Source organism: Paramormyrops kingsleyae, chromosome 1 (genome assembly GCF_048594095.1).
Source record: "Paramormyrops kingsleyae isolate MSU_618 chromosome 1, PKINGS_0.4, whole genome shotgun sequence".
NCBI classification, from domain to species: domain Eukaryota; kingdom Metazoa; phylum Chordata; class Actinopteri; order Osteoglossiformes; family Mormyridae; genus Paramormyrops; species Paramormyrops kingsleyae.
Window position 1 is genome coordinate 28,775,520 of NC_132797.1, and position 27,462 is coordinate 28,802,981.

Consider the following 27,462-nt stretch of genomic DNA (forward strand, 5'->3'; position numbering starts at 1 on the left):
GTAAAATTCCTACGTTTACTTTATCATTTTATCGTTGGGTGTATAGCATCTAAGCCGAGGGCAAAGGTGTCTGCCTTTCTGTGTCTGCATAAGATACCGATTTAACTGGGTTGTCGCGAATGGATGTTGTAGGCGGAGCAGGCAGGCGGTTAGTGAAATTAGCAACCCAAAACACCGCATGGCGCCGCCGAGACGACGCAGACAGAGACTGTCACTCAATTATCACCAAAGCAATCCAATGCAAAACGCAAGACAGTCTGATCGATATCAAAATGCGATCTGCTCAGTGATATGTTGATTACTTTATTAGAGTAAACCTAATGTCTCAAAGCTTGTAAAGGACCCAGGAAGAAGACAGAACACAATGAGGTTTTTATTTAATGTAGGTATGGTCTAAGATCGTCTAGCTACATCAAGACTTGAGCAAAGCAAACATGAAGCCAAGCAAAATAAATTCGTATTCAAACTGTGCTTGTTAGTATTTTAATAGGTTTACAGATGGTTAGTCATAGATGCTTTTACTCATATATGTATTTTAGCACATTTCAAATATCCAAAATGCTTATAGAAGATATATACTATCATTTTTATATAAATGTGAAATACTGAAGAAAATAATGTAACAGATCACAAGTGCCAATTGCGGACAATAAACTACACTCACTGGAGCGAATACGTTTCTTGCTTCCTTTATTATACTGAAGGATAATAAACGTATTATATGCTTACGTATTATAAACAAGAAATACTATACAGCCCCATTTTTATATATTCAGGCTCCCATAGACAATTAAAACTAATTTATAAAGCCTCTCGATATGTTTTTTTCATGTTGATTCATAAACACACCCTTGTTGTTAATTGTTCTTGCTTTGTCCTTGCATGCCTATAGTTGTTTTCACCAATATTACTGCTTAAATTACGCGTAATAGATAGATGGTCGTCACTGTGATGTCAGACGGGTTGAAGACAGCGATTCCGCTCCGGGGGACGCAAGCGTACAGAAATAACGCTGGATAGGCGGCAATTATTGTAATTGTATGTAATGACGCTCAGGCGCCAGCCAAGAATCTGCTTTGCATCATCCGCCCAACCTCTTCAACTAAACCATACTTTCTTTTTCAGTCGGGCTCCGGCAAACGCCCGCCTTTCAGAAACCTTGTTTGCGTGTAGTCTGTCGCTGTTTCCTCCACTCTTCACTGTGTAAGGGCGAACAAATACTAGGCTGCTGGTTATCAGCAGTAATCTCGGCGCACGCACAGGCGGCTGTATAGATCACTGTCAGCTCCTGATAGTACAAGTATGAGATTCTTGTCTGAAATTACATGTCTTCCCTCCTACAATTATCTCCCATGCCCCCTTTTAAAACTGCGTTTTTAAAATTCTCGCTATCACGAAACCGGTTAAAGCTGATTCATACGTTTTCGTCACGTGAAAGCGACCCGGCAATTATCCACTTTTTACTGCTTTTGAAATCGAACCAGTTTAGGTCGCATTGTTTGGCAAGTTCATAAACATTTGACCATATTTATATATTCATTTATATGTCGAGTTCGGTAAAAGGTTAGCATTTCTTTTATAAGTGGTGATAAATGTCCTGCAAGTCTTCCCTTCAAAGCTCTTGAATTTAAGGGCCATTTCGGACGGCCTAGCTGTGGTACGACTGAATATTGACACCTAGAGGCAAGAAACGGAAGTGCGCGTTGGATCTGTTACAAATTGTTTTTAAATCAATAACATTTAAATAAATAAACATTTCCTACCCGACGTAAAACTGTGCAGTATCGTGTTTTAAAATGCATTCTTAACATTTAATCATTTAATCTGTACAAAGTTGATGAAACCTTTGCTGGTGCGAGTCTTTTTGCACTGGAGAGTGAACCTTAGCCCACAAGTCAGCCAGCCATTAATAAAGGTGTTAGAGGGCCACTCGTACTGGGAAATGCCGTCGTCTCTATACGGCGTGTAATTGCCGCCATAAGACCACTTCAAAGACTGGGAAGGGAGGATCCCTGCCGGGAACGGCTTGTATTCTGAGAGGCAAATTAGGTAGGCGTGAATAAGGACACATCACCTGAGACGGGCGCCCATGGACTGAGGAGGGCGCCAGTAGCCACACCCGCAGACTCGGACTGGAGCTTCGGCAGATCTCACATCCCCCTCCACCACGGTTCAGCCCAGTCGACAGCAGACAGCCTCTTTATGTCTTTTCTTTTTCTATAGCTTTGAAGTGGAATATCAGGTTTGTGAAGGGGTGGGAAATGTTTGAGAGCCACTTACTCATTGACCGTGTTTTTTTGTTATGTTTTGTTTTTTTTTGCTCCGTTACAGACTCGGCCCAGTGCTCAACCAATTTTCAGACCCTCGATTTTTCCGTAAAAATAAAACAGAATCTACCGTGACACATGTACGATGGAAAATCGTGGCTCCTCTAACAATTAGGCTTAGTTAAAAAGAATTCACTGGAAAGTAATGTTAAATTCATCAGTGAAACTAAAATGTCATCTTCTATAGGATGAGTTCAGCAAAAATGGGACATCGGGTAACGTGGGACATTCAAGCTTTGCCCTATGCTATATATATAAACAACAACAACCAATGAAAACAAACTGCTAAAATCATGCTACAACAGGACTTGGTCTTCAACAACGGTTGTCATTGGTGTGACATATTTATGATGGTGTGTTCAGAATTTCAAGACACGCTGTGTAGTGCAACCGCACGGAAAGTGGACCGACAAACGAAATAACTCTTTCGAAAGATAAGGCTGCTAGAAGTATATTTTATGGTATATTGTTTAAGATGTTGTATTTTAGTGAAAGGTGGCAGGAGATCGTTTAAAAAATAAAGCATATTTTTGAAAAAATATATTAGTTATTTGTTTTGACTTTCGTGGTGTCCTTTTTTTGCTGAAGGTGCTAGTAAAAGTAGGACAGCATACTTTTCAGGTAAATTGGAACACATTTTTACATGTAAATAATTGTAGATCGGGGGTGCCCAACAGTGTTTCCAGGTAAATCGCGATACGAGAAAAGAATAATACTTATAATTTCATTGGTCAATCGCGATGGGCCGAAAACACGGACGGAATAATACGACACCCCCCCTCCGCAAAATATGTTTCATGGAGATTTAAAGACACTCGTGAAGTGAAAAAGAAAACAATTACTTATTTGAAATAGTTGGATCTTGTTAACAAAATGTTACAATGAATTTATTTATGGTTTGTTTTCTTGGCCAATAAAATCATGCATTGTGCAATTTAAGTATATGTTACTACTATACAAAAAAAAAACACTGTTCCTATTTCCTAAACAAGCTCATTAAGAAATGATTGGTGCCTATTTATGTTTTATCCCATTTGACTCTTAAATATTACACAGACTGTGTAAACGTCCACACAAAACTTTTTAAGGAGACATGCAGCTATTAGAAAAAAAATATTAGTTTGAACAAATGGCTTTCATGAGATTTTCCTAAATGATTTACCAAAAAGTGTCCCACTTTTACATAGTTCACCCTACCTAAATCTACCTAAACCAATTTACCTGACCTATATATAGTTGCAACTTGTTTATAAGAACAGGATATACAACTAATGCGGTAATATGTAAAATATTTAAAATATTCTTCGATGGTTAACAGCGAAGATTCAGATTTTGTGATTTTGCAAAATTAAAAAAACCCCAACTAAATTAGCGCACCACCAAAATGTACTAACATAGCGTGCAGCTTAATCTATGACAATTGCTGAAGTCGTGGAAAGTGATTTAATATTGTCTAAAAGCCCGTGGGCGTATTATACAATGTAGGCCTACACTAAGGAAAATATGCTACTTAATTTTGCATTTCTTACTTATGGGTGTCGTACACCATCCAGAATGAAACGGCCAGAGGCGAATTTCGACCGGGATCCGGTCCACGACTGAATCGCGCCCACTAGCGTTAAATCTAATATACACCGCGGCCAAAAGTTTTGAGAATGACACAAATACTAATTTTCGCAAAGTCTGCTGCCTCAGTTTTTATGATGGCAATTTGCATCCATAATGTTATGAAGAGTGATCTGATTAATTGCAATTAATTGCAAAGTCCCTTTTTGCTATGAAAATGAACTTAATCCCAAAAAACCCATTTCCACTGCATTGCAGCCCTGCCACAAAAGGACCTGCTGACATAATTGCAGTGATTCTCTTGTTAACACAGGTAAGAGTGTTGACGAGGACAAGGCTGGAGATCACTCTGTCATGCTGATTGAGTTAGAATAGCAGACTGGATGCTTTAAAAGGAGGGTGGTGCTTGAAATAATTGTTCTTTCTCTGGTAACCATGGTTACCTGTAAGGAGACACACAGAGTCATCGCTGCTTTGCGCAAAAAGGGGCTTCACAGGCAAGGATATTGCTGCTAGTAAAATTGCACCTAAATCAACCATTTATCAGATCATTAAGAACTTCAAGGAGAGAGGTTCAGTTGTCATGAAGAAGGCTTCTGGGCATCCAAGAAAGTCCAGCAAGCACCAGGACTGTCTCCTAAAGGTGATTCAGCTGTGGGATCAGGGCACCACCAGTGTAGAGCTTCCTCAGGAAGGGCAGCAGGCAGGTGTGAGTGCATCTGCATGCACAGTGAGGCGAAGACCTTTGGAGGATGGCCTGGTGTCAAGAAGGGCAGCCACTTCTCTCCAAGAAAAATGTCAGGGACAGACTGATATTCTGCAAAAGGTACAGGGATTCGACTGCTGAGGACTGGGGTAAAGTAATTTTCTCTGATAAATCCCCTACCCGATTGGTTGGGACATCCAGAAAAAAGGTTGTCCAGAGAAGAAAAGGTGAGCACTACCATCAGTCCTGTGTCATACTAACAGTAAAGCATCCTGAGACCATTCATATGTGGGGTTGCTTCTCAGCCAAGGGACTGGCCTCACTCACAATTTTGCCTAAGAACACCGCCATGAATAAAGGGTACCAAAATATCCTCTGAGAGCAACTTCTCCCAACCACCCAAGAACAGTTTGGTGATGAACAATGCCTTTTCCAGCATGATGGAGCACCGTGCCATAAGGCAAAAGTGATAACTAAGTGGCTCGGGGAACAAAACATCAACCGCAGACTTTAATCCCATTGAGAACTTGTGGTCAATCCTTGAGAGGTGGGTGGACAAACATAAACCCACAAATTCTGACAAACTCTAAGCATTGATTATGCAAGAATGGGCTGCCATCAGTCAGGATTTGGCCCATAAGTTGATTGGCTGCATGCCAGGGTGAATTACAGATGTCTTGAAACACTGCAAATATTAACTCTTTGCATAAATTTTAATGTAATTGTCAAAAAAAGCCTTTGACACTTATGAAATGCTTGTAATTTTACTTCAGTATACCATAGAAACATCTGACAAAAAGATCTACAAACACGGAAGTAGCAAACTTTGTGAAAGCCAATACTTGTCACTCAAAACTTTTGGCCACGACTATACATTGCGTTTGTTTCGTTGGAATTCAAGTAGAAATCAGTTCTGAATAGCTGGCCAGGGCTAGTATGCGCTGGTCTAGATTAGTAGCAGTATCATTTATCGGCGGGAGCAATATAATTGTTTGCTTAACGGAGCTAAAATAATGCCGTCATAGGTTTTCGCTTTAATTTTCCGTAATTCTAAACGATTTACACCTTTTACTCTTTAGAATCGCCCCCTTATATAAGTAAAAGAATTGCGATAGGTTCCACAGAGCTGATCGTGGTTATAACAGGTCCATTTGCATTGTTTATGTTAAAGAAAGCTTATATAAATGAATTTTGACAATTTCACGATACCTTTACGGGCGAATGGTATCATGCCGTAAAATAAAAACATGCAGCTTCCTTTAATTTGTTTTAATAGCGGGCGATCAGCCGGCTCCATGATTATGTCAGTGGCGTATTCCAGTTTTCCTCAGAATTTTAACATTAAACTTCAGTTAAAAACCAGCGTGTAACCTGAAACTCCGCGGAAAGGCAAGAGTTTAATTCCGATCGCAAAATAATGTATCTGATATATTTACGGGATAATTTCTGCTGTTTGGATTAATAGGCTAATTACTAGCACATTTATGCGTAAAGCGTAACATTACTTTGCGATGAGGTATAACTTGATGTAATTCCCTTTCATGTAAAAAAAAAAAAAATCAGTGATCATAAAGTCCGGCCTCAGCATGTCTGCGGGTCTTTGACCACGACCCTTAACCCCCAGTTCCCTGGGCGCTGCTATGGGTGGCTGCCCTTCGCCGCCAAGCAAACTCTCACCATCAGAGAGCAGGTTGGGGGAGGTGTAAAGATTCTCTCTCCACGGGGATCAATAAAACATCTATAAAAACAGTTTTGCTTAAAATCTACTACGGCTGCATAGGTATTTCACAGACTTCATTTAAAATTTCACCTCTAAATAAAAATACGCTACAAAGCAAAGGACAAAAAAGTAGGAGGGAATAAAATTGAAACCCGTGGTAGCATATTTTTTTATTTTTAATATACTTTAGGAAACAATATACAAAGCCGAGCTTCTCCACTAATTTCTGAACAGCGGTGTACAGTCCAACCAGACGTAGGCTACTCGTGTGTTTGATGCTGATTTGTGGTCAGTTGTATCTTGAGTCACATTTACAAATGCCCCATTCGAGAAAGAAGTTCTGAGCAGGACGATAAAGCTAAAGACAAACACAAAACAGTGCGATGTCAGGTCAGGCGCTTTCATCCCGCCGTCATTTTGCGTACAAAAAAAATTGAACAGAAAAAGTTACGATACTCAAGAAATATGGGGAATCAAATTCAGAATGGGCTCTGCAGTGCGAAAACCTGACCGCTTAAAAACCCCTGCTCGCTTTACTTCACCTTATTACAATACAAACTAAACATCTGCGTCCTCACAAAGCTAATAGGCTATCGAGTGTAGCTTGATTTTAAGTGACGGATCTGTCCGGGGTGTCTCCAGTGACCCCAGTACGCCAATAGAGGGCGAAAGGGACCAAGTGTCGAAATAATTTAACTTCAATAACATTTTATCCCATTATTAATTGTAGCAACTGTACAAAGGAATGAAATTTCGTTTGACCCAGAGGAGTCAAACAATCGTGTATTAAAGAAAAAACTCTCAAACAAAATATCCCTAAAGAGTGGGAGTGTTCAGGCCAACAGCACCCTCCCACACAGGGCTGAGATCTGTGCTCTGAGTGTTCAGGCCAACAGCACCCTCCCACACAGGACTGAGATCTGTGCTGTGTTCAGCACAGGCGGAAGCAGGGGCAGCTTTGGGAATGCTCCTCACTCCTGAGTTACAAATGTACTGCTCCAGTGAACACTGGGGTGTGGGGAGGGGGTCCCATGACTTCAAACCATTAGGCACTGGTTTTATTTCTAGGAAAATTCTAGCTTGGTGGTCGGATGCATTTCTGAGCCATTGCTACCAGGCATCAAGTCTACCAAAATGGTAATTGGGGGGGGGGGGGGGGGATTATCCATCATGGCCATCTGAATAGGAGATGGGAGGAGTTAAAAAAAAAACAAAAACAAACTGGAGTCCTGTCAAAGGCAGCGAACAGATAGATTGTTTAATAGTTATTAAAAAGATGAGCCAGTTTCAGAGACGCCATAAGTGCTGCACAGCTCGCATGCAGCTGCTCACGCAGACTCCAGGCAATGGTTCACAGACCTACTGACGAAAGCGCAACATCTGCAGACAAGTTAACATGTAGAAAGGCTATGCATTTAGCCACCAGAGCGCTGATTAGTTTGGGTGTCAAAGCTGAATTCGCATGGGTTTTCATGGCTTCACTCTACAAAACATATTTACAACATGAATACATCCAAAGGAAGGAAGGGGGAACAAACTAAATGGAGGGCTTCAGAAAGCATATTACCACCCCCTCTGCTAAAGCCACCCTTTCCCTGTGGCCCAAGCCCCACAACCCAGCCCACCCCCCCACCCCCCATCCCAGCCCAACGGTCCAAAGCCGGCACAGTGGCTGCTTGAAAGTGTTAAGACCGGGCTCAGAACACCAGGTTCTGAGGCTTGGAACACCAATCTCAGGGGAGGGGTGGGGGTGGGGGGGGTCCAATACGCCATGTGCAATGTCTTCTGCTCCTCCGGGGTCTCAGACCATAAAGGAATTCTGGTTCTTCAGCTTTTCAAGTTCCTTAATTTGCTGTCTCAAAAATAATATCCTGTGGGCAGGGGGACAGGTGACGGGATGAGAGGCAGGTTTTTACCCACCAAGCATGTCCAAAATTCTCTCTCAAAAACAACAATGGCCACAGCATAAACAAAAATCAATTTTCATAGTAAAAACTGGCAATATGACACATTCCACCAGTGCAGATATATGTCATTTTTCATATAAAGCATGCAGGACAATCGGCTGCACTGGGCATTAAACTCAGATGAAAGCTTTTTAAGCTTTCTGCCTATTTACAGACAGACTAAACACACCAGATGGGAAATAATCAGCATCTGTGCCCACATTTCATTATGTGACCTACCTCTGCTCGCGTAATGTAGCCTGGATTTCACAAACCCGAACTAAGGACCGCAAGTTTTTCAGCTCTGTGCAGTTTTCGGACATGTAGATGCTGCCCATGTTGTGAGCCTCTTCGCGTAATCTGGATGCCTGGAGAGACAAGAAATGTTAACGTTTTTTGGGGGGGCGGAGGGAGGGGCATCAGCAGTGTGCAGAGATGCTGGAGGTGGATGCGGCACCTAACCTGCTTCTCCGCAGCGTCGGCCGGCCAGCCCTGGACGTGTTTGATGAGATTTTCATTGAAGTGAGCCACCAGAGAAGGCGTCAGTGAACACACGGGTTTCACAGGGACGTCGGGAGCTACGATGCTCACACTGTTGCTGCTGCTGCCACTAGCGATGTGGTCCAAGCCCGGGGAGGGACTCCTCTGGCAACTGGATGGGAAACAGGAGGGTTTCAGACCACATCCCAGCAGACAGAGCTCCCAACGCTAACAAACTGGACCTGCTTGTCATTCCACAATGGGCCAGCAGATGGCGATATAATACAAGGCATGAGGGAGGAAACGCGTAGCGGTTCCTTGCAGCATATTGGAGCATTAGCATGAAAGCGGTTACTACAGCTGGCTAAATGATATAAGATAATATTACATAATCAACATCATATAATCCAAGGTTGCTACCACTGCATCAGAGAATCCGCAGAGGACACGGCAGCAGCGGTTCACCTGTGCCGCTGAAATGTGCGTGGGGAGGCAGCTTCGTGCCCCGGTTTCTCCACGCTGACAGGCGGCTGAGATGCCGGCACCACCTGTGGAACCGGTCCCGACTTCGCTGCCGGCGTGCTAACCTGGAGGGTCACAAGGGGGCGCACTGTCAAACTGGACGCACGATAACGGAAGGAGGCGGCCGGCCGGCGCGGCGTTAGCCTCACCTTAGGCTGCGACGACACGGGAGGCGTGCTCAGCACGGGCTTGGGAATGGTGTTCGTCTGCGGCGTACTTATCCGCGGAGAGACGTATGACCTCGGCGACGAGGCGTCAGACGTTAGCGACATCGGAGACTGACTCGATTGCTGGGCTGTTTCATGGGCCCAGAGGGAAAAGGGTGGGGTGTGAAATTAACTGCATTCATAGTGGATAAATAAGATGACAACCAATTGCAAGGCGTATTAAATATTTATAGTTTTCATTTGCAAGACCTCCGTAAAGGATCTCCGTCAAATCTTCAAAGAATGGATATTTTATTTTTGAATACCGTACCTAGGTAAAAGGCATAGGTTAAGTAGCTGTTAGCTCTAATACTAAGTTTGCTGTTAAACTGTGGGAAGAACATCAAGAGATGCACTTAGGATGAACTTTGCTGAGTAGAGCAGGTGCACAGCGGAGCCCATTGTTTGGATGCATCCATGAGTTAATATGTATGCTGTACTGAAATGATTTATTAAAAACGAAACCTCAAAACACACCAAACTGGTGCCTCATAGCCACACTGCACAACAACCACAAAGTTCCACCAAATTGACAACCTATAACAACGTCGAAACAGCATGGAATTTTGGATAGAAGCTCTTCAGTCCAGCACCAAAGAACTTAATGGGGTTCAAATTGCATCCAGTACCTTGTGTAGACAGCTGTGCAGCTTGCGAAAGCAGAGGGGTGATGTTGAAGGCAGATGGTCCAGCTGTGAGGATCTTATGAAGCATTGATTGCAGTGAAGCTTGTGTGACCGCAGCTGTAAGGACTACAAGGAAAGGAGGGAGGAAGAGAAGAGGGGAAAAAAAAAAAAATGAAAAATTACATTGTAATGCTGGTTGGGAAAATGGACTGAACCACTGGGTCACCTCAAGCAGCAAGGAGGGGGACTATACACTCCCCCCCCACCCCGCAAACTGATATGCATCAGCCCTGAAGCACTCTCCTTGTAAGCTGAGCTGGTCCCACACCTGTTTCAGGTTCACACAGACATGCGGATTATAAGCGGCTTGACGTCCTTCACCCTGCAGAATGGTGAGGCCGGCTCGCAAACGCCATCCCCCCCTGAGCTCCACACCGTCCAAGGTTCTGTCAGCGCCGCAACGTCAATCCAGCAAGTCGCATGGATGGGCTCCTGCACAACCTGTCATCGCCATGAAACGGAATACTGGTGCGCCACCGAGTCCCATGGCCCGTGCTCTCTGCCGGGAAACTCGGGTCTTCCAAAGGGGGAAAAGCAGGCCAGCAGATACACGGTGCAGAAACCAGCCGGAGAGGAGCAGCCTTCTGAGAGGCTCCATTCCATCCTGCTGCCACGTCAGAGTCAGACGACGGGAGGCGAGAGCCATCGCCGTCAGCCCTTCCACAAACACTCCATGCTCAGGCCTACGCTGCAGGTAATTCTACTGTACTTCACGCAGCCGAGTACCAGTTAAACTTATAACAGTACTCCAGCAAAATCCCTTCCCAGCACAAGAATCTGGAGCCTACTGATTTGAGGCCTCATACTTCTACATTGACCTTCACCTAAGCTCTGTAAAAATGTGAACAAAGGCATAAAAAACCCAAGTAAGAGTGACCTTTATTGTGCTCAGATGTATACGTTCAATCCCATGTATATCATTTGTGGCTCAGCAAAGGGCCCAGCGAATACAATTCACAGGCTACAGGTCATTAACCTGATTAACCAACTCATCCAAAACATCCCAAACAGATACACAATCTTGACTCTGAAGAGGAGAACGTAGCTTTGAAAAGTTGCTCCAACTGAGAACCAGGTGACTACCTCACCGCTGGAGAAGATTTAGCATATGATTTTTTATTTTTTTTTATTATTTAAATTTCAGACTAGAACAAACATGCCAAATACAACAGATTTCACTGTGCTTGGGACTTAGACGGCTTTACCATCTGAAAAAATAAACAGTATGTCAACTGTAACCTCAAGCTTAAAATGATTAATCACAAGAACTGGATAAGCATCTTAAATATTCAATTTTGAGGCATATTTTTTCCCCATTGTCAGGCCACACCAAGTCACACCATGGGGATTTGTTTCCATCTGACAAAGCGTGAGGATTTCAACCCAATTCCATACCATAGAGAAAATCCAGTCATTTATAGGTATTAAAAATCAACAGTCCAACACCCCTGGATCTCATTTTAGGTGCATAGCTCATAATATTTCACACTTTTTCCCCCACACTAATTTTAAGGAATGGGGTGTTTAGGGCACTTTACTATAGCAGAACCCATCTAGCTGGTGTGCATTTTCTTGAGTTTATTGCTATTGGAATAAAACTGGATGTTATTCTGTGCGATTAGTTAGCACTGTCCATAAATAGGTTAAACGTGGCTCATTTTGAAGGAACAAAGGCGTGTCACCACCTTACAGCCGACACCCGAGAGCAGTTTCCAGGTCGAAACAAAAAAACAAAACCAACTGGTTAGCCTTGATCTTGCTGGCACAAATCTGGAAAAACAGCAATAGCAAACCTGAAGTAACTCATTTCATGATTTTGCAGAAGAACAGGGGGGCGGGAAGATTTCAAAGGGGTGTGCACGATGAAGAAAAGGCACACATTTCCTTTTAAAGTCTAAATGTCAAACACGGATCATTCATAAAGCGCCGTCCAATCCCTGCACCAGACAAAACAGGTAGAAAATGACTCAAGATATCAACTGAGCGTGTACATCTCTACTTTTAGGCTTCCATAAACATTTTCAGATACACCTAGAGAGCCACATAAAGAGCTTCTCTACAGTGGAGTTTACCCATTATTGTAGGAACAGGGTAGTGACGGGGGGGGAATGACTCCACAACACCTATTCATACACGACCAGCATTAAATGGACTCTCTGACACAAAACACTGCTTCCTTTCATCTGTGATGTGCTATAAGGCTCTCACTTCATTCTACTGCAGACTGCTTCTCTGCAGTATAAGCCAGAGGCCAGGACTGACACTGTAGATGATCTAGTGGACAACTCACATTCACACAGGTGCAAGGTGTGGTATGAGTCATGTGTCAGGGTGAGATGCACGATAAAGACTTGGAACCCCAGGACAGGCAGCAGAGAGCAGGTCAAACAGCTCAGTAAGAACAGATGGAGGCGAGGCAGGGAGATCAAGGAGGCAGCCAGGGGAGGGAGGCTAGGAACCCGCCTCCCACTAAAGCCCACCGACTCGGTCCATCCCTGGAACTGCAGAGGGCGGGCAGCACAGTGGCTGCTGGCAGCTGATGGTGAGTCATACCCAGCTATTAGAAGCAGCCCGAAAAGCACAGAAAGTGGTGGCATCAGACACAGCCACGCTTGGAAAGCGAATAGGCCCCAGAGGAGACGCCAAACAAGCCCACCTTGAAATCTGATGGAATTACAATGAGAGAAAGATCTAGACCTTCTCACTGGACCTCTGCTCAAAACAAGCCAGTCCCTCCCGGGCTTGAAAATCGGTACAGGGTTCCCGATCTCATTGGCCTTTTAAGGGACAGAAACTCAACCGGAAGCTAGTGCTCAGTAGGTATCTTCTGCACATACAGATGAGTGATTCAACTACAACCCAGACCAGCCAAACCATTTGGAAACCAGGTTATGCAAAGGGGCCAGGAAGCCCATTTCTCAGAATTCCTTTAGCTCAGTTTGGTCTGGCATCCCTAGATCTGCATCCCCTCCAACAGCAGTTGGTCAACAGAGCGACACGTGGCGAGTGAGCCAGGACGAGACGGGCCCTACCTTCACTGATCTTGGACATGTCCACGCTGGTGTTGTTTAGCTGCAGTGTGGCCTGAAGTGCTGGCAGCAGCTGGCGCAGGATGTTGGGGTCCTGGAGGAGCGGAGGCGGCGCTGCCGGGGACTGGGGGACAGGAGAGACGGGCACAGTGGGGGCTGACGAGCCCTGTGGGGCGGCTGACGGGTTCAGACCAGAAGCGGGGGAGGGTTGGGTGCTGCAGGGGTGGGTCGCTGGCTTGTCTACCGCAGAAGATTCTGTGTAGGATGGGGGAATCTATGTCAACCTGGGAAAATAAACTGTGGCAGACTGGGGGGGGGGAGCCCTACATAATATTATAAATAATTTTGTAGAGTACTCAAAGGTTGGACTTCCATAAAAAAAATATCCATCCATAAAATAAAAAAACCTATCCATCCTGGATAATTGAATACCAGGGAAGTTTAGCTCAAAGAAGAGTGTTACCTTTCTGTAAGGAGACGAAATGATTGGGGGGGGGGGGGGGGCACAAACACAGCACCTTTCTATTAAACAGCTTTTGAATGGCTGGTACATGAATAATGCATTTTCAGTAAACATCTGCCGTGTTTATCAGGCCTATGGTGCTCTGCAGAGACCACCTGAAGCAATACAACTCTCAAAATGTGCTATAACACTCACTTTATTCTACTGCAGACTGCTTCTCTGCAGTGTTACAGACTGACCTGAGCCACCATTTGAAGTTTCATGTTACCCCAGCAGGCAATTCAGATGTCAGTCAAAGACAAATTAAAATGCATTCCCCAGTTTACAATATATTCCTAACTACCAGAATCACAGAAGAGACTAGCACTGCTACTGTACAACATCCTGCCCATAGTGACAGATTGGGGGGGGGGGGCATTAACTATATGCCAAATAGCTCAAAATGAAACCCATCCAAAAAGCCTGTTAAAGACATGCATCATAAATAAAAGCAAAACAGCTGAGAGAGCTGCCAAAAGTCCACTGAGATAGCTAACCACATGACAGCCAGGCTCCTGCTGATAGGCTGAGACAGACGCAGGGCCAGCAGAACAGCTGTACCCCCATCACAGAGGACAGTCACATGACCATGTCTCTCAGGCATTCAGCGTTAATTAGGAGCAACAATGACCTAACCAAGTCACTGTCCATTACATAGCTCTATTTTGTAATACCTCATAGAAGGTGCAGTCCTGGTTTGAACAGAACCATTATACTTGTATGCCACCACTAAACCTGTTAATTTGGTTCCTTTTATTTAACAGAGGCTTTCCATATATCTAATAAGATCTAATAGCAACACTCACGCTGATGACAGCAACCCTTGTTAAATTCTCACTTACATGGAATAAATTTTTGTGTTTAACCTGGTCAAAGCAACCAGGAGAAGGTGACCAGCTTAAGAGTGCTGCTTAAAAGGCAACAACCAGTAAAATAACTGGGGGCACATCTGATTGAAACAGCAATTGGCATAATAAAATACACAAAAATAACACAGGAGACCACCCACCCCTCAACTCCAGGAAATTCTAGACCACCTAAGCCTAGATTCTCATACTACAACAGAAAACAAAACCCAAGACCCAGAACAAACCTTGACATTAACTAGTTAGCTTGTTATTCACCCAACTACCACCCCAACGCAAACAAACAGTCTAGGAAGTCTGCAGGCTACATTCTGAAACATTAACCTATTCCTCTATTCATTTCAGAAAAGTCACCAAGCTGAAAGAGGGGAAGTATGGTATATGGAGAGAAGGGGTGATTGAGAGTTCACTCATTTGTCCGTACTCACTTGCGCTGCCAAAACCGCCGGCAGATGTGGCCTGCATGGCCTCCCGCCTATAGTCCCTATCCTTGGGGAAACTGTTGACGACGGCCATCTTGGTAGCTTCCTTTTGTCTCTGCTCTCTGAGGACAAGACGACGAAAGGCAGCGAAATGGGTGACTCTTCCAATCTGTGCAGCCCGAAGGGGGGCGGGGGGGGGGGAAGGGTGCGCGGCTTATGAGGCAGGCTCATCAGTACCTCTCCAGCCACTCTTTGGGCTTCTCCCACTGGGAGACCTCGGTCTTGCAGTTGTAATAGTATTTCTTCCCAGAAGAGCTGATGTGTTCAGACCAGTCGTCGGGAGGCTCATAAGGCTGCGGGCGGGGGGAGGAAAGCAGGGCCCTGGTTAAAAAGGTGCAGCTCACATCGCGCCATCTCAGACAGCAGAGGGATACAGGGGAACGGATCCAGCATGATGTAAGAGCTCTGCAATCTTGGAGACACCAGCGCGGGGCGTCTGCGGCTTCCTCTACACTATTCTCATTCTCTCCAGGCCAGAGAGCTGACTGCGCCGGACAGCAACCAAAAGGCTATGGATGTGGACTCGGGTGTCTCAGCGGCTGCTTTAAAATCAAAGGGATTAAGAAAAAGAACCCATTCCAATTTAGGCTATATAATGACGAAGAAAAATGCAGCCCGGCCACGTAACAGCTGCTGCTCTGCTCACCCAGCCAGTCCAGTTTCCGTGCCGCATTGAAAACAATCAGAAGCATTATGAGGGTTTAAGATCAGTCACGCTTATCTGAAATATTATGTTATTAAGCTTTTAGAGTGAGATTCCACATACCAAAAGCTCTATGAACATGCAAAGACCAATGTTCATTTAGCCAAAAATATCATGAGCTGCAATTGTACTTTCATTTTATTTATGTCGCAGATGCTTTTATCCAAAGCAATTAATTTTTATTTTATTTTTTTGAGAAAGCAGGGTCAGTCAGTCCATGGAACAACTACGAGGTTAGGGCCCTGCTCAGGAGCCTAATGGTGACATCACACTGCCGACCCTAGGATAGGAACCTGCAACCTTCATGTGCTAACCTGCTGAGCCACTCACCACTCCCACACACTTAAAAATGGACGGATCATCAGAAAAATAGCTGGAAGTGACAATGACGAAATGACAATTTCCCCTACCAAGAGGGTAGCTTTAAAACAAATTCTGAAATGGCAGGAATAAGGGCGTTACACTCACAAATAAACTATATGGCGAAGAGGTTAATGGTTACTAAAGTACTATTCAAATGGAAACATTTTTTCATTAACTATCACAGTGTGATCAAAAGTGAATAGGACAAAGTAAGTGTTAAAACAGAGGCAGGTATGGCAGTAAAGGAGATGTGAAATATCACGGATGCATTGAAATTCAAGTTCACATTCATTTAAAAAGCATATAGTGGCAGTAATCTGCCAAGGTTTTCAAAATGTGGGGCCAAATGGTCCATCAGACATGAGAGAAAAAGGCCATTTTCAAAAAGGGTGGGACAAAGGACTGAGACCAAAACAAGCATTTTATGTTTCTTTTAGAGATGTGCGTGTATATGTCCAAAGACTGTATCCATGGCAGATTATTACATGGACATTCACATAAAAGGTTGAACTTCACACTGTAAATTCTTCAACATGCAACTCAGCATTACTCAGTCTAGGTTTGAGCAGTATGATGGTATTATGGTACGCCCCGGTATTTAGAAATCCCAAAAGTATTAAGTATTATAGTTAAAATCACAGATGCTTCTCTTTCTTTGAAATTAATGGAGATGTTATACTGAGGCATTAGTAGTGATTGAATCTTCATTTAAGTATGTAAAAAGTAAACTGTTGGGAAGCATGCATGGAATACATGAGTGTGCATGCGGCCACAGATGGGGCAGTGACAATGGTGTCAAAAGATGATGGGTAATATTCTAACTTCAACAAGGAGCTGTCTCCTCGTTTCACTAGCACTGAACTTCCACACCAATAAGCCCATTTAGGCTCTCTGTGACTTCACAGTTTAGAGCATCCTACATGATATATATTTTTTTTAAATATGTAATATACTGTATACTGGGGTGAAATGTCTAGAAAGTATGACTATATGAAAAAATAGGTACCACCCAAGCCTACAACATACATACAATGTTTGAAGCAAGGCTATTTCTTGCATCGGAATATTATCCTCTGCTTCTCATCTATACCTTGATAATACACACTCAGATTCTGGGTAGTAGATATATAGTCTCCCCATACAATAGACTGACACCTGGACACTAGATGACTATTTTCAGCCTTCTTTCAGACAACAGGTGTAAGAGATTGGATGAACTCTTCTGCTGCACTGTCAGAGGTGCAGGTCGCAGTCTTGTCTACATTCAGAGAAGAGATACCAGGGCAGTTCAATTGGTTCAATAGGCTGACAAGGCTTTCAGATTTAGTTATTGAAAGACCCTCTTTTGCTATCCAGAAGGCAGCTTTCAATGCACATAAAGCTGCTGCCTCTCATTTTCCCCCCCAGAAGCCTACACTAAGGACCCAGTCATGGATTCAGCAACCACAGCCTGTTCATGGCCTCTAGTCAGCGTGTCTAATAAGGGTGCTAGGCAGAGCATTACATTTACTGTGTTTTATGCAAAGCTTGCAAATCATGCAGTTTTTCCTCATCATATTCAAACCATGATTACGCCCTCAACCATTTACTAGAAAATTCTCTCTTTTTCATATCAGACAGCTTAACTTCACTGATGCCCGTCAGTGAGGAACAGTCTGCTGCTTACAAGCGTGAATAATCATTTGTTTCTATCGTATTTGCAGCTACATAGGACATCACTGATGGCCTATCGGCCAAATTGTTGTGTTTCACCTGCATCGACTTCTTGTCTAGGCTGGGAGCCTTGAAAAAACAAAAAGTATCAAGCATGATTTGCTCCCCGATTTTTTCATGTTGGCCATGCTGCACATACAAGAAAGTATAATATATATATGGCTTTATTTCCGCTTCCGATGTGAACAATCAATAAAATTAGCCAATAAGCATCAGCTAATAGGGGCACTTTACATTTTGGGGACGGGTTAAATGAACTTCACAAACTGTGGATTTTGAATCAGCTCAAAACTGACACGCTGTATGACCCACATACTAGATTTTTTATGCGCCTTCCATAATTTTTATGCGCCAATGGTGCAAGGGCACGTCCTTGGCAGAACACTGTAGTGTGATGAAACCATGTGCCCTAAGGATCACAAGGCGGCATGTGTGAAAGGTCAGGGGCGATATACAAACAGGAGAGCACAGTCCTGGGTTACAGCTGCTTCTGCAGCGCAACAATGAAAAATTAAATACGCAGTAAATGCACACATTTAACGAACTGTAAACATGTAAAAGTCAAGGTGTTCAGCGGTCATTCCCTACCCTTCCAATGCAAGAATTTTCTGGTAAAAACTACAAACCAATTTTAAACACATTTGCACACAAACCATAAACTGACAAAATATTTATTTCTTAAAGTGGGAGGAATAAATCTGAGAAATCTATTTGAGAAGCCAAAGGCTAACAATCAGCATTAAATAAAGCGACGAATCTGTACACACTTTCAGCACTGCATGATTGAAGTATTTCTGGTTAAAATGCAACAACTTAAGGTCGATGCAGCTACATCGCAAGAGGCATCTCTCCCTCTCTCCAAGAATATCGACGCACAAACAGATGACTGAGCATTTAAATGTACAACCCAGGTAACTTAAGAGCTCAGAACCATGTCATTGGTGAACCTCTGTCTGTGACAGATTAAGTGTTCACTAACTTGCTAAAATGATAAAATGTGGGAGTGGGGACCGAATGATCTATGCCATCTTCAATGCATCAATGCAGAAGCAGACAGATGTAGAAAGCAGGTCTTTTAAGCATTAGAAGAATGAGATGCCAGGGCTTGCCAGTCTACCCGAGTGCTAGTAACCAATTATTACATTGGGTTAATAAATTCAGCCCCGAGGTGGAATGGTGGTGTAAGGGCTGAAAAGCCAGCATACCATGGCTCCAAAGAACTAAGGAATGATCGAGGCAAGCGCTACCCTTCTGTGGACCACACAGCATCAGAGCAGATGCCAGGAAGGATGACATGGAAAAGCAACATGGCTGGCCCTTAACTGAGCTGGGAGCATCCAACGCTCCAGCGTAACTGGCTGCTTAAAAGCCTATCTGTGTGTGACCATAGCAACAAGCTCTGTTTACACTACTGAATGGGCCTAGGGGCAAATAAATGAATCAATGGAAACACAGGACTCTTTCGGACTTCTTACTAAACAAACCCAAGCTTGGTTATGTCAATACATAACCTTTATTACTCAGTTAAGACATTCCTTGCAGTGACAAGTCTAGTTGTGCCTTGGGATTGGCCGAGAGATCTGCCCATCATTTACCTAACAAATCATGGGAGAAATTACATACGTTTGATGCCGTAGAATAGCAAATGATTAAAAACTCAGTTTTAGAAAATGACACGTAAAAAAACTATACACAGACACTTATTTTCCAAAAAGAACAATTTGGTAATTGTCACAGATTACATAACTGCAGAAGAGCAGCATTTTACAGTAAGATTACCTATTCCAAGGTATTTTATGATACTAATAGTTAAGTATTTAATTGACAATACATGTACAACATTTTAGCTGGCAAACATCCAAATTTCCATATGCAGAACCAAACAAAGATTCAATAAAAGCAAATACTTACTATGTCTGATGTTTTGCTTGGGTTAGAGTGTGAATTTGAGCTATGAAAAGTACTGTGATTGTGTGAATTTTCTTGAGGAGAATAACTGGTCCCTGGAAGAAGAAGGAAAAAAAAACAGGCATGAAAAAAACATGCTAATAATCAGAATGAGTGAGTCCAACTGACTCAGTTACGCACATCAGTCACGTTAGCAGACAAACATGCATTTTGTTTGGTAAATAAAGCAAAGTAAGCGAGGCCCTCTTCAATGCTGGCATTTTGGTAAACAGCTCTTGCATGTACTAAGCAGAGATCAGCTTCAGTCATGCTTGACTAGAAAGGCCAAGCCGGTCGATATCCAGAAACAAAACACCTGAGTAACACCACTGCTGTGTGTGGTGAAACCCAGCCACACTTAAATCAGACATCTATATTATGTACTGTCAATGCTGGCCCAACAAGCAGCTATAGAAGAGGGGGAGGGGGGGGGTTCACTGCACGTCGAGACCATCCTGAAAGTGAATTACAAAGTCTCGAATACCTTGTTAGTTTTAAATATTTGAAGAGAGACAGAAACCCTTCTCTGGTAACCACGTAATGTAATTTTAAGCAATTACGGGAAAAAAAGCACATTCACACCTGGAGTTCTAAACTCAATTCTGGAAGACTACAGGGTATTCAGGTTTAAGGTCTGGCTGGGCTCTTAATTAGCCTTTTTACTTTGTTTGAGGTGTCAGCTGAATGAATCGCAATATGTATCACTTAAATTAAACATCTTAGTTGAAAAGTCACTTAATATTGCTTTTTAAAGGACTGAAAAATGAACCTGAAGGATACTTTGCTGTGAGAGATGTTCGATATTCTCACCTTCCGCGAAACAAGCACACATAATTTCATGAATGACAGTCATTCTTAGCACTGAAATATTAAATGTCTACTTAACCTTGAAAAAAAATTGGTAATTTGAAACAATTAATGGAGCATAAATTATTATTAATGGCACTACAACAATAACAGTTTTGCAACAAATACAGCAAGTCAAGCAAGACAATCAGTTTAACCATTTATAATTACACAACTATCAGGTAACAGCTCAGTCAAAGCAAAACACTAAAAACTTTGGGGGAGGGGGGGGTATAAAATAATACAGCCGCCTTTGAAGGAGTTCTACCTTCAGTTTATATGCAACAGAGCACACTATAAATAATATAGACCTATTACCACAACAGGCAACCAGGAGGCCAATAAGCCCATTGGGTAGCGACAATGGACACGGCGCAGGTGGTTGTGGAGCCGGGACCCACCTCCCAGGAGGCCGCAAGGCAGCAGCCAGCTGACACCTGCTGCTTGAAACCCACCACCGGGTCACCGACAGAGGGCAACATGCTGTGCCGCCACAGGAAACCAATAACTACAGCAGCTTACAGCAGGACCACGAACATGGAGCATGCAAGCAGCACCTCAGGGCTCAGCGCCAACATGATTTAACATAAAACACTTGGAAGATAATAAAATAAACAGCCTCGGTTGTAAGCACATTACTGAAAAGTACATAACAGCTTCCTTTAAATCATTTAAAAAGATACTGGAGCTATGCTTTTTATGATGGAGTAAACTCCATTGTACTCGAATTGAACAATTTGTAGCAATAATGTTAAAACCATAATAAGAAAAAATTGCCAAACAATAATCACTCTCCCCAAACCAAACCACTGGCACACAGTGGAATTTGCAGCACGCAACCACAGGGAGATCCTCTGAGGATCTAGGCGCTGATTCCCAGCAACGCCAGGCTGTTACCTAGCACAGTTCTTGTCAATCCTGCATTAGCCAGTTACAGAAAACCCAGATATGCTGCTACTGCCCTTAAGCTTGACACTGACAGGACTGTCAAAAGACATGCGGTGTTTTCCCTTAGAGAAACGAAAACCTAAAACAAAACTAAACCGACATGATTTTTCCTGCAGGCCACCTGCTGGGAAAACATGGCCTGTGAACGGTTGGCACCCTGGGGCATCATGCTCAACGGTGACATGATGCCCAAAAGCAGAAGATAAAACGACAGGGTTTATAAAAATAAAAAAAAAAAACAGACAAAAGTCACCCCTTTAATTCTACATTTCATTTCTGTTAAACCCATCCCTACTTACCATGCTTGACATCTACAGCTTTCCTAATGAGACCATTCTTTTCCTGCAGCTGAAATACCGACTTTCTCACTGCGGTTTAAGGTTTAAGAGAATGCCAGTGGAGGACAGCGACTGAAATGTCAGCAGCACCGAAAGTCTCAAGTGTATCCTCCAAGAAACAGTGAGCTTTCCTTCTAATCCATGTCATTCCCTCAACACCTAAGTAGTTAAACAATACCCTGGTGTTCATTCAGGTAAAAAGCACACACTCAGAAAACCAAGCCTACAAAAGGCAAGGATGAAAGAACTGATACATGCCACCCAATTACACTTGTCTCCAATTCAAAACGTTCTAAGGGCCCAACTTTAACATAACCTCCAATTTAATAAATATGCCTGTAATTACTGGACCAAAACGAATGCTAATGGACAGAGATCACCGACAAGCCAAGGGCAGTACACTTTAACCCTACTCTGATAACATGAAGGACAGCGGAATCGTTAAAAAGCACTTCCACTGGATTTATGTGGAACCCCATGGAAGTTGTTTTTACTGCATTAATTACATTTTACATCACTTTTCCCCTAATGCAGCTGGTATGGTTGTGTGTTGGGCAGTTTATTGGTTTGAAAAGATAAAAATAATAAATTGGTTTCAGTAAGAATCAATTATGAACTTGACTACAAGTGACAGTTAGGTGAGACCTGGACTTATGCTGCTGCAACCTGCCAACAGTCTGTCACCTACTAGACAGCACTGATGCTGACACGACTGCCCAAGACCGTCAAGCAGCTGAAAGCTTTCTAAAGCCCACATGCCCACAGACAACTGCAATAAAAAATATTAGGCAGAGTTTGGTCCACATGGGCCAACTCTTGTTTAAAAAGTAACACTCAAGTCTAATTTTCAACCATTTTGAACAGCAAGAGCACGAATATTATTCCCATTAGGGCTTTAGATTGGCAGAGTGCTGCCTGTCGGGAGTGATGCCACCATTACAATAACCATTTAGTGAGGCCCAAAGCAGATGAAATCCTGAAACACTTGTGTCCTGCTGATAATAGCAAGCTCCATTTTGCCTTCAAACCCACTACTCTCCATGGACCCTGTGGGTCAAGATGCCAAACCATCATTTGTGGCTTTAGGCCACCTTAACCTTCCAGCTTGTCACACAGTTTAGAGACTTTTGTGGAGGAAGTGACCATCAAACCCACCTGGCCACATGATTGCCCCCCCCCCAGCCGAATCAGGAGTATGTTGCATCCTTATGGATTATTTACACAGCAGACCTCACCACTGGTACAAGCTGATCGCTTCCATTTACCTATGAGTACTCTTGACTTTTCTAAATGTACAAGTGGCCACCACCCCGAGTCACTCTCCTTAGTTACACTGGGTTTAAAACTTTAGGTGCTGGGTAGGCCAAATCTCATGAGCACGGGCTGATTCTTTGAAATACAGGCAAAGCTAAAAGACCTGGTTCTTTGCCCCTGCTTAGTGATCCTGGCCACACCACTGGTGGAATTAATTTCCAGCAACCTTCAAAACTAATGTATGAATGAGAACACTGAACAGACCCATAATATTAAGTGGAAAAAAAGGTCCAAGAGCATCCTGCCATCTCAGAATATCCTGCCAAGAATATGACTAAGATAATCAGCTCAAAGATTTAAAAAAAAATCTGTAGGTATACTAGAACATCAAAAAAGTACATTTCAAAACTTCGAAGCTGTGAAGAGCTTTAGGGAGCTGTCACCACAATACCACAGATTTACCCAGGGTTGGGCGAACGATGTGAAGAACACTTGCAAGGTCAGTCAAGGAACAGACAGCGGTGAGCGAAATTTCAAGCTGGGCTTTCAAAATTTGGCTTGGGCAATTCTGCTAGGGACCAGTCTAATGAAGGGTGGGCACACTGACCTCGAGACATAGTCTGGATTCCTACATGACTGGGGACACACTACCCAAAACAATCTTGAGAATATAACACTCTGTGAATCCAGAGCCTAAACAGAACGCTTGGCTTGCAGTCAAGCAATGCAAAGGACTCCAATTTAAAAGGAACACAGAAAAAACCTAATGCTTCAGAGTCAAAAGACATTCCAAACAAAGGCATTTAACATGGTTACATACCACAGACAACTGACATCTTTAGAATGTTAGAGGCCAAAAACATTGCAGTGGTAGACACAAGGAAGAGTCTAATGTGGACCCTGGGTGCTGATCACTGTGAAGGTTCCAGCTTAAGAGGGATCTGACCAATTGTTTCAAGGAACCCAAAGAAATTGTGAATTACTGGATGGCTCAAGCCAGCAAGCACCTGGAATGCTCAAGATTTCAGAAGACGGTGTAACACTGACAGAAGTCAAAGATAAGTAGCCACAAACAATGGTTCAGATGAAGCCAGTGTGTTCAGACAGCACATCCCCGCATTAAAATGAAACCCTTGCGGTTCCATGGAAAAAGGCTCTCAGAGAACATGCAGAGCAAGGTAAACTCCAGAGGTGATACTGAAAACAGCACCAGGAGCTGGGTTGGACTTTTCCTTTTCAACCAAATATAGCTAGAGATGGTCAGAGCTGAGACATTTTCCTTAACAGTATTGCATCATAATCTGCATTTTTACAAGGCATGCACTCCCTTCAGTGAAGCTATGAGGAATACCACTGGATCTTCCTCTACTCAGATCAGTATGAGACAATTACTGAGCACCAATTAAAAACACAAAATGACTCAAGAAAATGTACTGGAGGCTAAAACCACTGATTCTACTGTCCATGACGTGCAAATGTTTTTAACTATACATGTTTTGAAAACCAAAGAAAATAACCATGCCCAACTAATGTGTACATACAAGGTATGCTAATCTAACAGACTAAACCAAGAGACATACAAGGTTCATTAAAAGTAAAGATAACTTTTTCCGCCCATCAATGCCTGTGAGATGTTAACTTTTCCATGAAGCTAGCCAAAGTGGTGTAAAAAATAAGGCAAATGGAAATATCTCCCGAAATGTACAGCAAACCAAAGATTAACTGAATTTAAGTAACCTGATGCTATGTATCCTATACCACACACACAAATAATTCCGTCCTTGGAAAAAAAAAATTCTGCTGTAGTTTTGGGTACAACGAATCTTCAGTGCCTTAGAGAGAGAAGTGTTCTAATAGGAGAAAGACAGATTACAGATTATACCTGTATAACATATATATATACACATGCAAACAAAGCAATAGACTTCCCAATACACAACCATAACAGTTGCATTAAAGAAAATGATGTAAAATGTAATTAATGTAATAAAAAATAATAGTAACTTTCATGGGGTTGGACAGAGGTAAAGCACCAACAGCTGTAGTTTGCTGCAACCTGACTGCTATGCATTTATGCAGGGGGGTTTCGATACTGTTCAGCGTTACCTCCATCTCTCTCTCTGACCCGATGTGACTGGATGGCTTTTGCCCTGTTCTGTGACATGCCGTCACCATGCCGGTTCTCGGGGCTGTCTGACCGGCGAAGCACTTTGCAGGGAGGAGTAGGGTCCGAGTCGCCGCGCATCTTCTCATGGCGGTGATCATTGCCTGGGTGGCTCTTTGATGGGTATTTAAGAGTCTGCAACACATATTTAGAGCCTTCAAGATAGAAATCAGCCACCCAACACTAGCAATTCGAGCTGGGTCACTTTGCCCAGAACTGCTCAGCAGTCAAATTTTAAGTTTTGCGTGTGACATATACAAGGACATAATACACAACTGTATAGCGAATAGGCACGTAATATATGAGCAGCCAATGTAAACTATATACATATTTCCCTGTATGAAAACCTCAACCTTAGCACAGTTATAACATACCACATACTGATATAAAGATTAAGTTTAATGTAATTGTCAATCATAGCGCAGCCTCGACCTGTGGATCGGTCTGGCTTGACATTTAACCCGTTGGGTTAGTTCAGCGCTCCCTGTCGCAGTTTGCATGCATTCCAAATAAATAAAATGAGTAAATAAACTAAGCACAACAATATTACCCAACTAAAGGCTATTTTTCATACACGTATAATAAACTAAAGCACAAAACGCAAAACAAAAGCCGAAAGGTTTTGTTGGTGTGGGTGGTTTATTTATTTATCTTCGTTAGCCTGCGTGCTAACTATCCCCGATGACAGGCCTTCGGCTAGCAGAGTTAGCGGCGGTTTGCGACTAGAAAAAACTAAAAAAATCAAGCTCGACCGTACGAAACGAAACCGAGGTGCCCCAAAACACACCCCGTGAGTCTAAACGCACAGTCAGAGACATTTTAACGTTTGGATACCAGAGAAAAAGCCCGAACTTTTCGTTATATCGGTGTATTTTTTCCGCACCGAGGCCTGTAGGAGCCGCCAAGCCTGCGCCGAGCACCCCCCTCCGTTTTAATTTTATTTCTCGTATATACCTGATAGGACTGGGGATCCCTTCTGTCGTTGCACCTACGAAAACAAAAACAAGAACAAGACAGAAAACACGTTTAGAGACTTTAAAGCGTACGTGTAAGGATCACCCGACGCGGCGTAAAGAAACAACGGCAGTCGAGAATAAAATAAACGAGATGAGCTTTCTTAAGTTGTTACTTTTTCTGATTTTAGATAAAAATGGAAGATTGTCAAAGCGGAAAAGAGGGGGAGGGGGAATCTGAATATAAAACATCTGTTTACCCATCACTGAGTCTCGGTTGTTTCCTTGCATACATTACCATCAATGCCGTGTTAGTGTGTGTGGAGTGGATGTGAAAGATGGGCTACTTATTCGTTTTTTTTGTTGCTGCTTTCGTCTTTTTTCCCTATGGTTTTTCGGAGACCCGATCGCGTCTACGATCAGAGCTGTTTTAAAAGCGTCTCGAGCAGACTGTGCTAGTCGAAGGAGCGCCCTCGATCCATCTCACACCCGCACACACTGAGCCGAGCTCCGATCTGCCGAGGAGTGAAGCTCAGCCCCGCGGCCGCCCCCACCCACAATCACATCCGGGACACCTGCGCGCGACGGCGCTCGAGCCGCTGCATCCGGTTACCGAGAAGGACCTTATCACCATCATCATCATCATTATCATTATCATCATCATTAGCATCATCATCACCACCATTCCTATTCCGACAAACACTCCAGGGCTGGTTGGAAGAGGTCAGTAGTTTTTAGCATTAATAGTGTGAAACACAAAACACCTGCGTGTATAAGAAAAGTTAGGTATAATCATATAGAACTACACATTAATTCTATACACAATGAAACTGAAACACCTGATTTTAGAGCACAATACTTTATTAGTATGGTGTAGGGCCTTCTTTTGAAGCCAAATACAGCAGCAATTTGTCATTGGAATGACAGATACCAGTCCTGCACTGTGGCTGGAGGGATTTTGAGCCATTTTTCTTGCAGTACAGTGGAAAAAGTTTCCTGAATATCTCCTGCAAAACACCCCAAAGTGGCTCAGTAATATTCAGATCTGGTGGCCATGGGAGATGTTTAACTCCGCTTTCATGTTCATCAAAGCACTTTTTCTCCAATCTTGCGGTGAGTGTTGGTGCAAAAAAGAGTGTTGGTGACAAAAGCCCTTCCCCCTTATTTATTATATTTATGACACCCTTGCATATAC

The 27,462-nt window shown here is 43.2% G+C and overlaps 1 protein-coding gene across 2 annotated transcripts; it reads right to left on the bottom strand.

Annotated features, from left to right (window-relative positions):
* Positions 1 to 6,474: 6,474 nt before the first annotated feature.
* Positions 6,475 to 26,839, bottom strand: waca (WW domain containing adaptor with coiled-coil a). Of its 2 annotated transcripts, none has more exons than XM_072713019.1 (13): positions 26,566 to 26,839; positions 26,269 to 26,302; positions 25,257 to 25,449; positions 19,729 to 19,820; positions 15,216 to 15,331; positions 14,985 to 15,100; positions 13,192 to 13,443; positions 10,103 to 10,225; positions 9,417 to 9,562; positions 9,211 to 9,332; positions 8,728 to 8,917; positions 8,506 to 8,633; positions 6,475 to 8,190 (listed from the first exon to the last, which is right to left on the bottom strand). In XM_072713019.1, the coding sequence occupies exons 3-13, from the start codon at positions 25,393 to 25,395 to the stop codon at positions 8,121 to 8,123; spliced, it is 1,494 nt and encodes a 497-aa protein (XP_072569120.1). In that variant the 5' UTR covers positions 25,396 to 25,449; positions 26,269 to 26,302; positions 26,566 to 26,839; the 3' UTR covers positions 6,475 to 8,120. The 2 variants fall into 2 exon arrangements, with proteins under 2 accessions (XP_072569120.1, XP_072569115.1); XM_072713014.1 differs by having other exon boundaries at positions 26,528 to 26,839.
* Between the last annotated feature and the right edge of the window lie 623 nt (positions 26,840 to 27,462).

Excerpts from the sequence above, each read along its gene's own strand:
- waca (XM_072713014.1), bottom strand. The coding sequence starts at position 26,568 with ATGGTAATGTATGCAAGGAAACAACCGAGACTCAGTGATGG. Across the intron at positions 15,101-15,215 it reads CCCAAAGAGTGGCTGGAGAG|AGAGCAGAGACAAAAGGAAG; the intron begins GTACTGATGAGC and ends TCTTGTCCTCAG. Across the intron at positions 9,333-9,416 it reads CCGTGTCGTCGCAGCCTAAG|GTTAGCACGCCGGCAGCGAA; the intron begins GTGAGGCTAACG and ends GTGACCCTCCAG.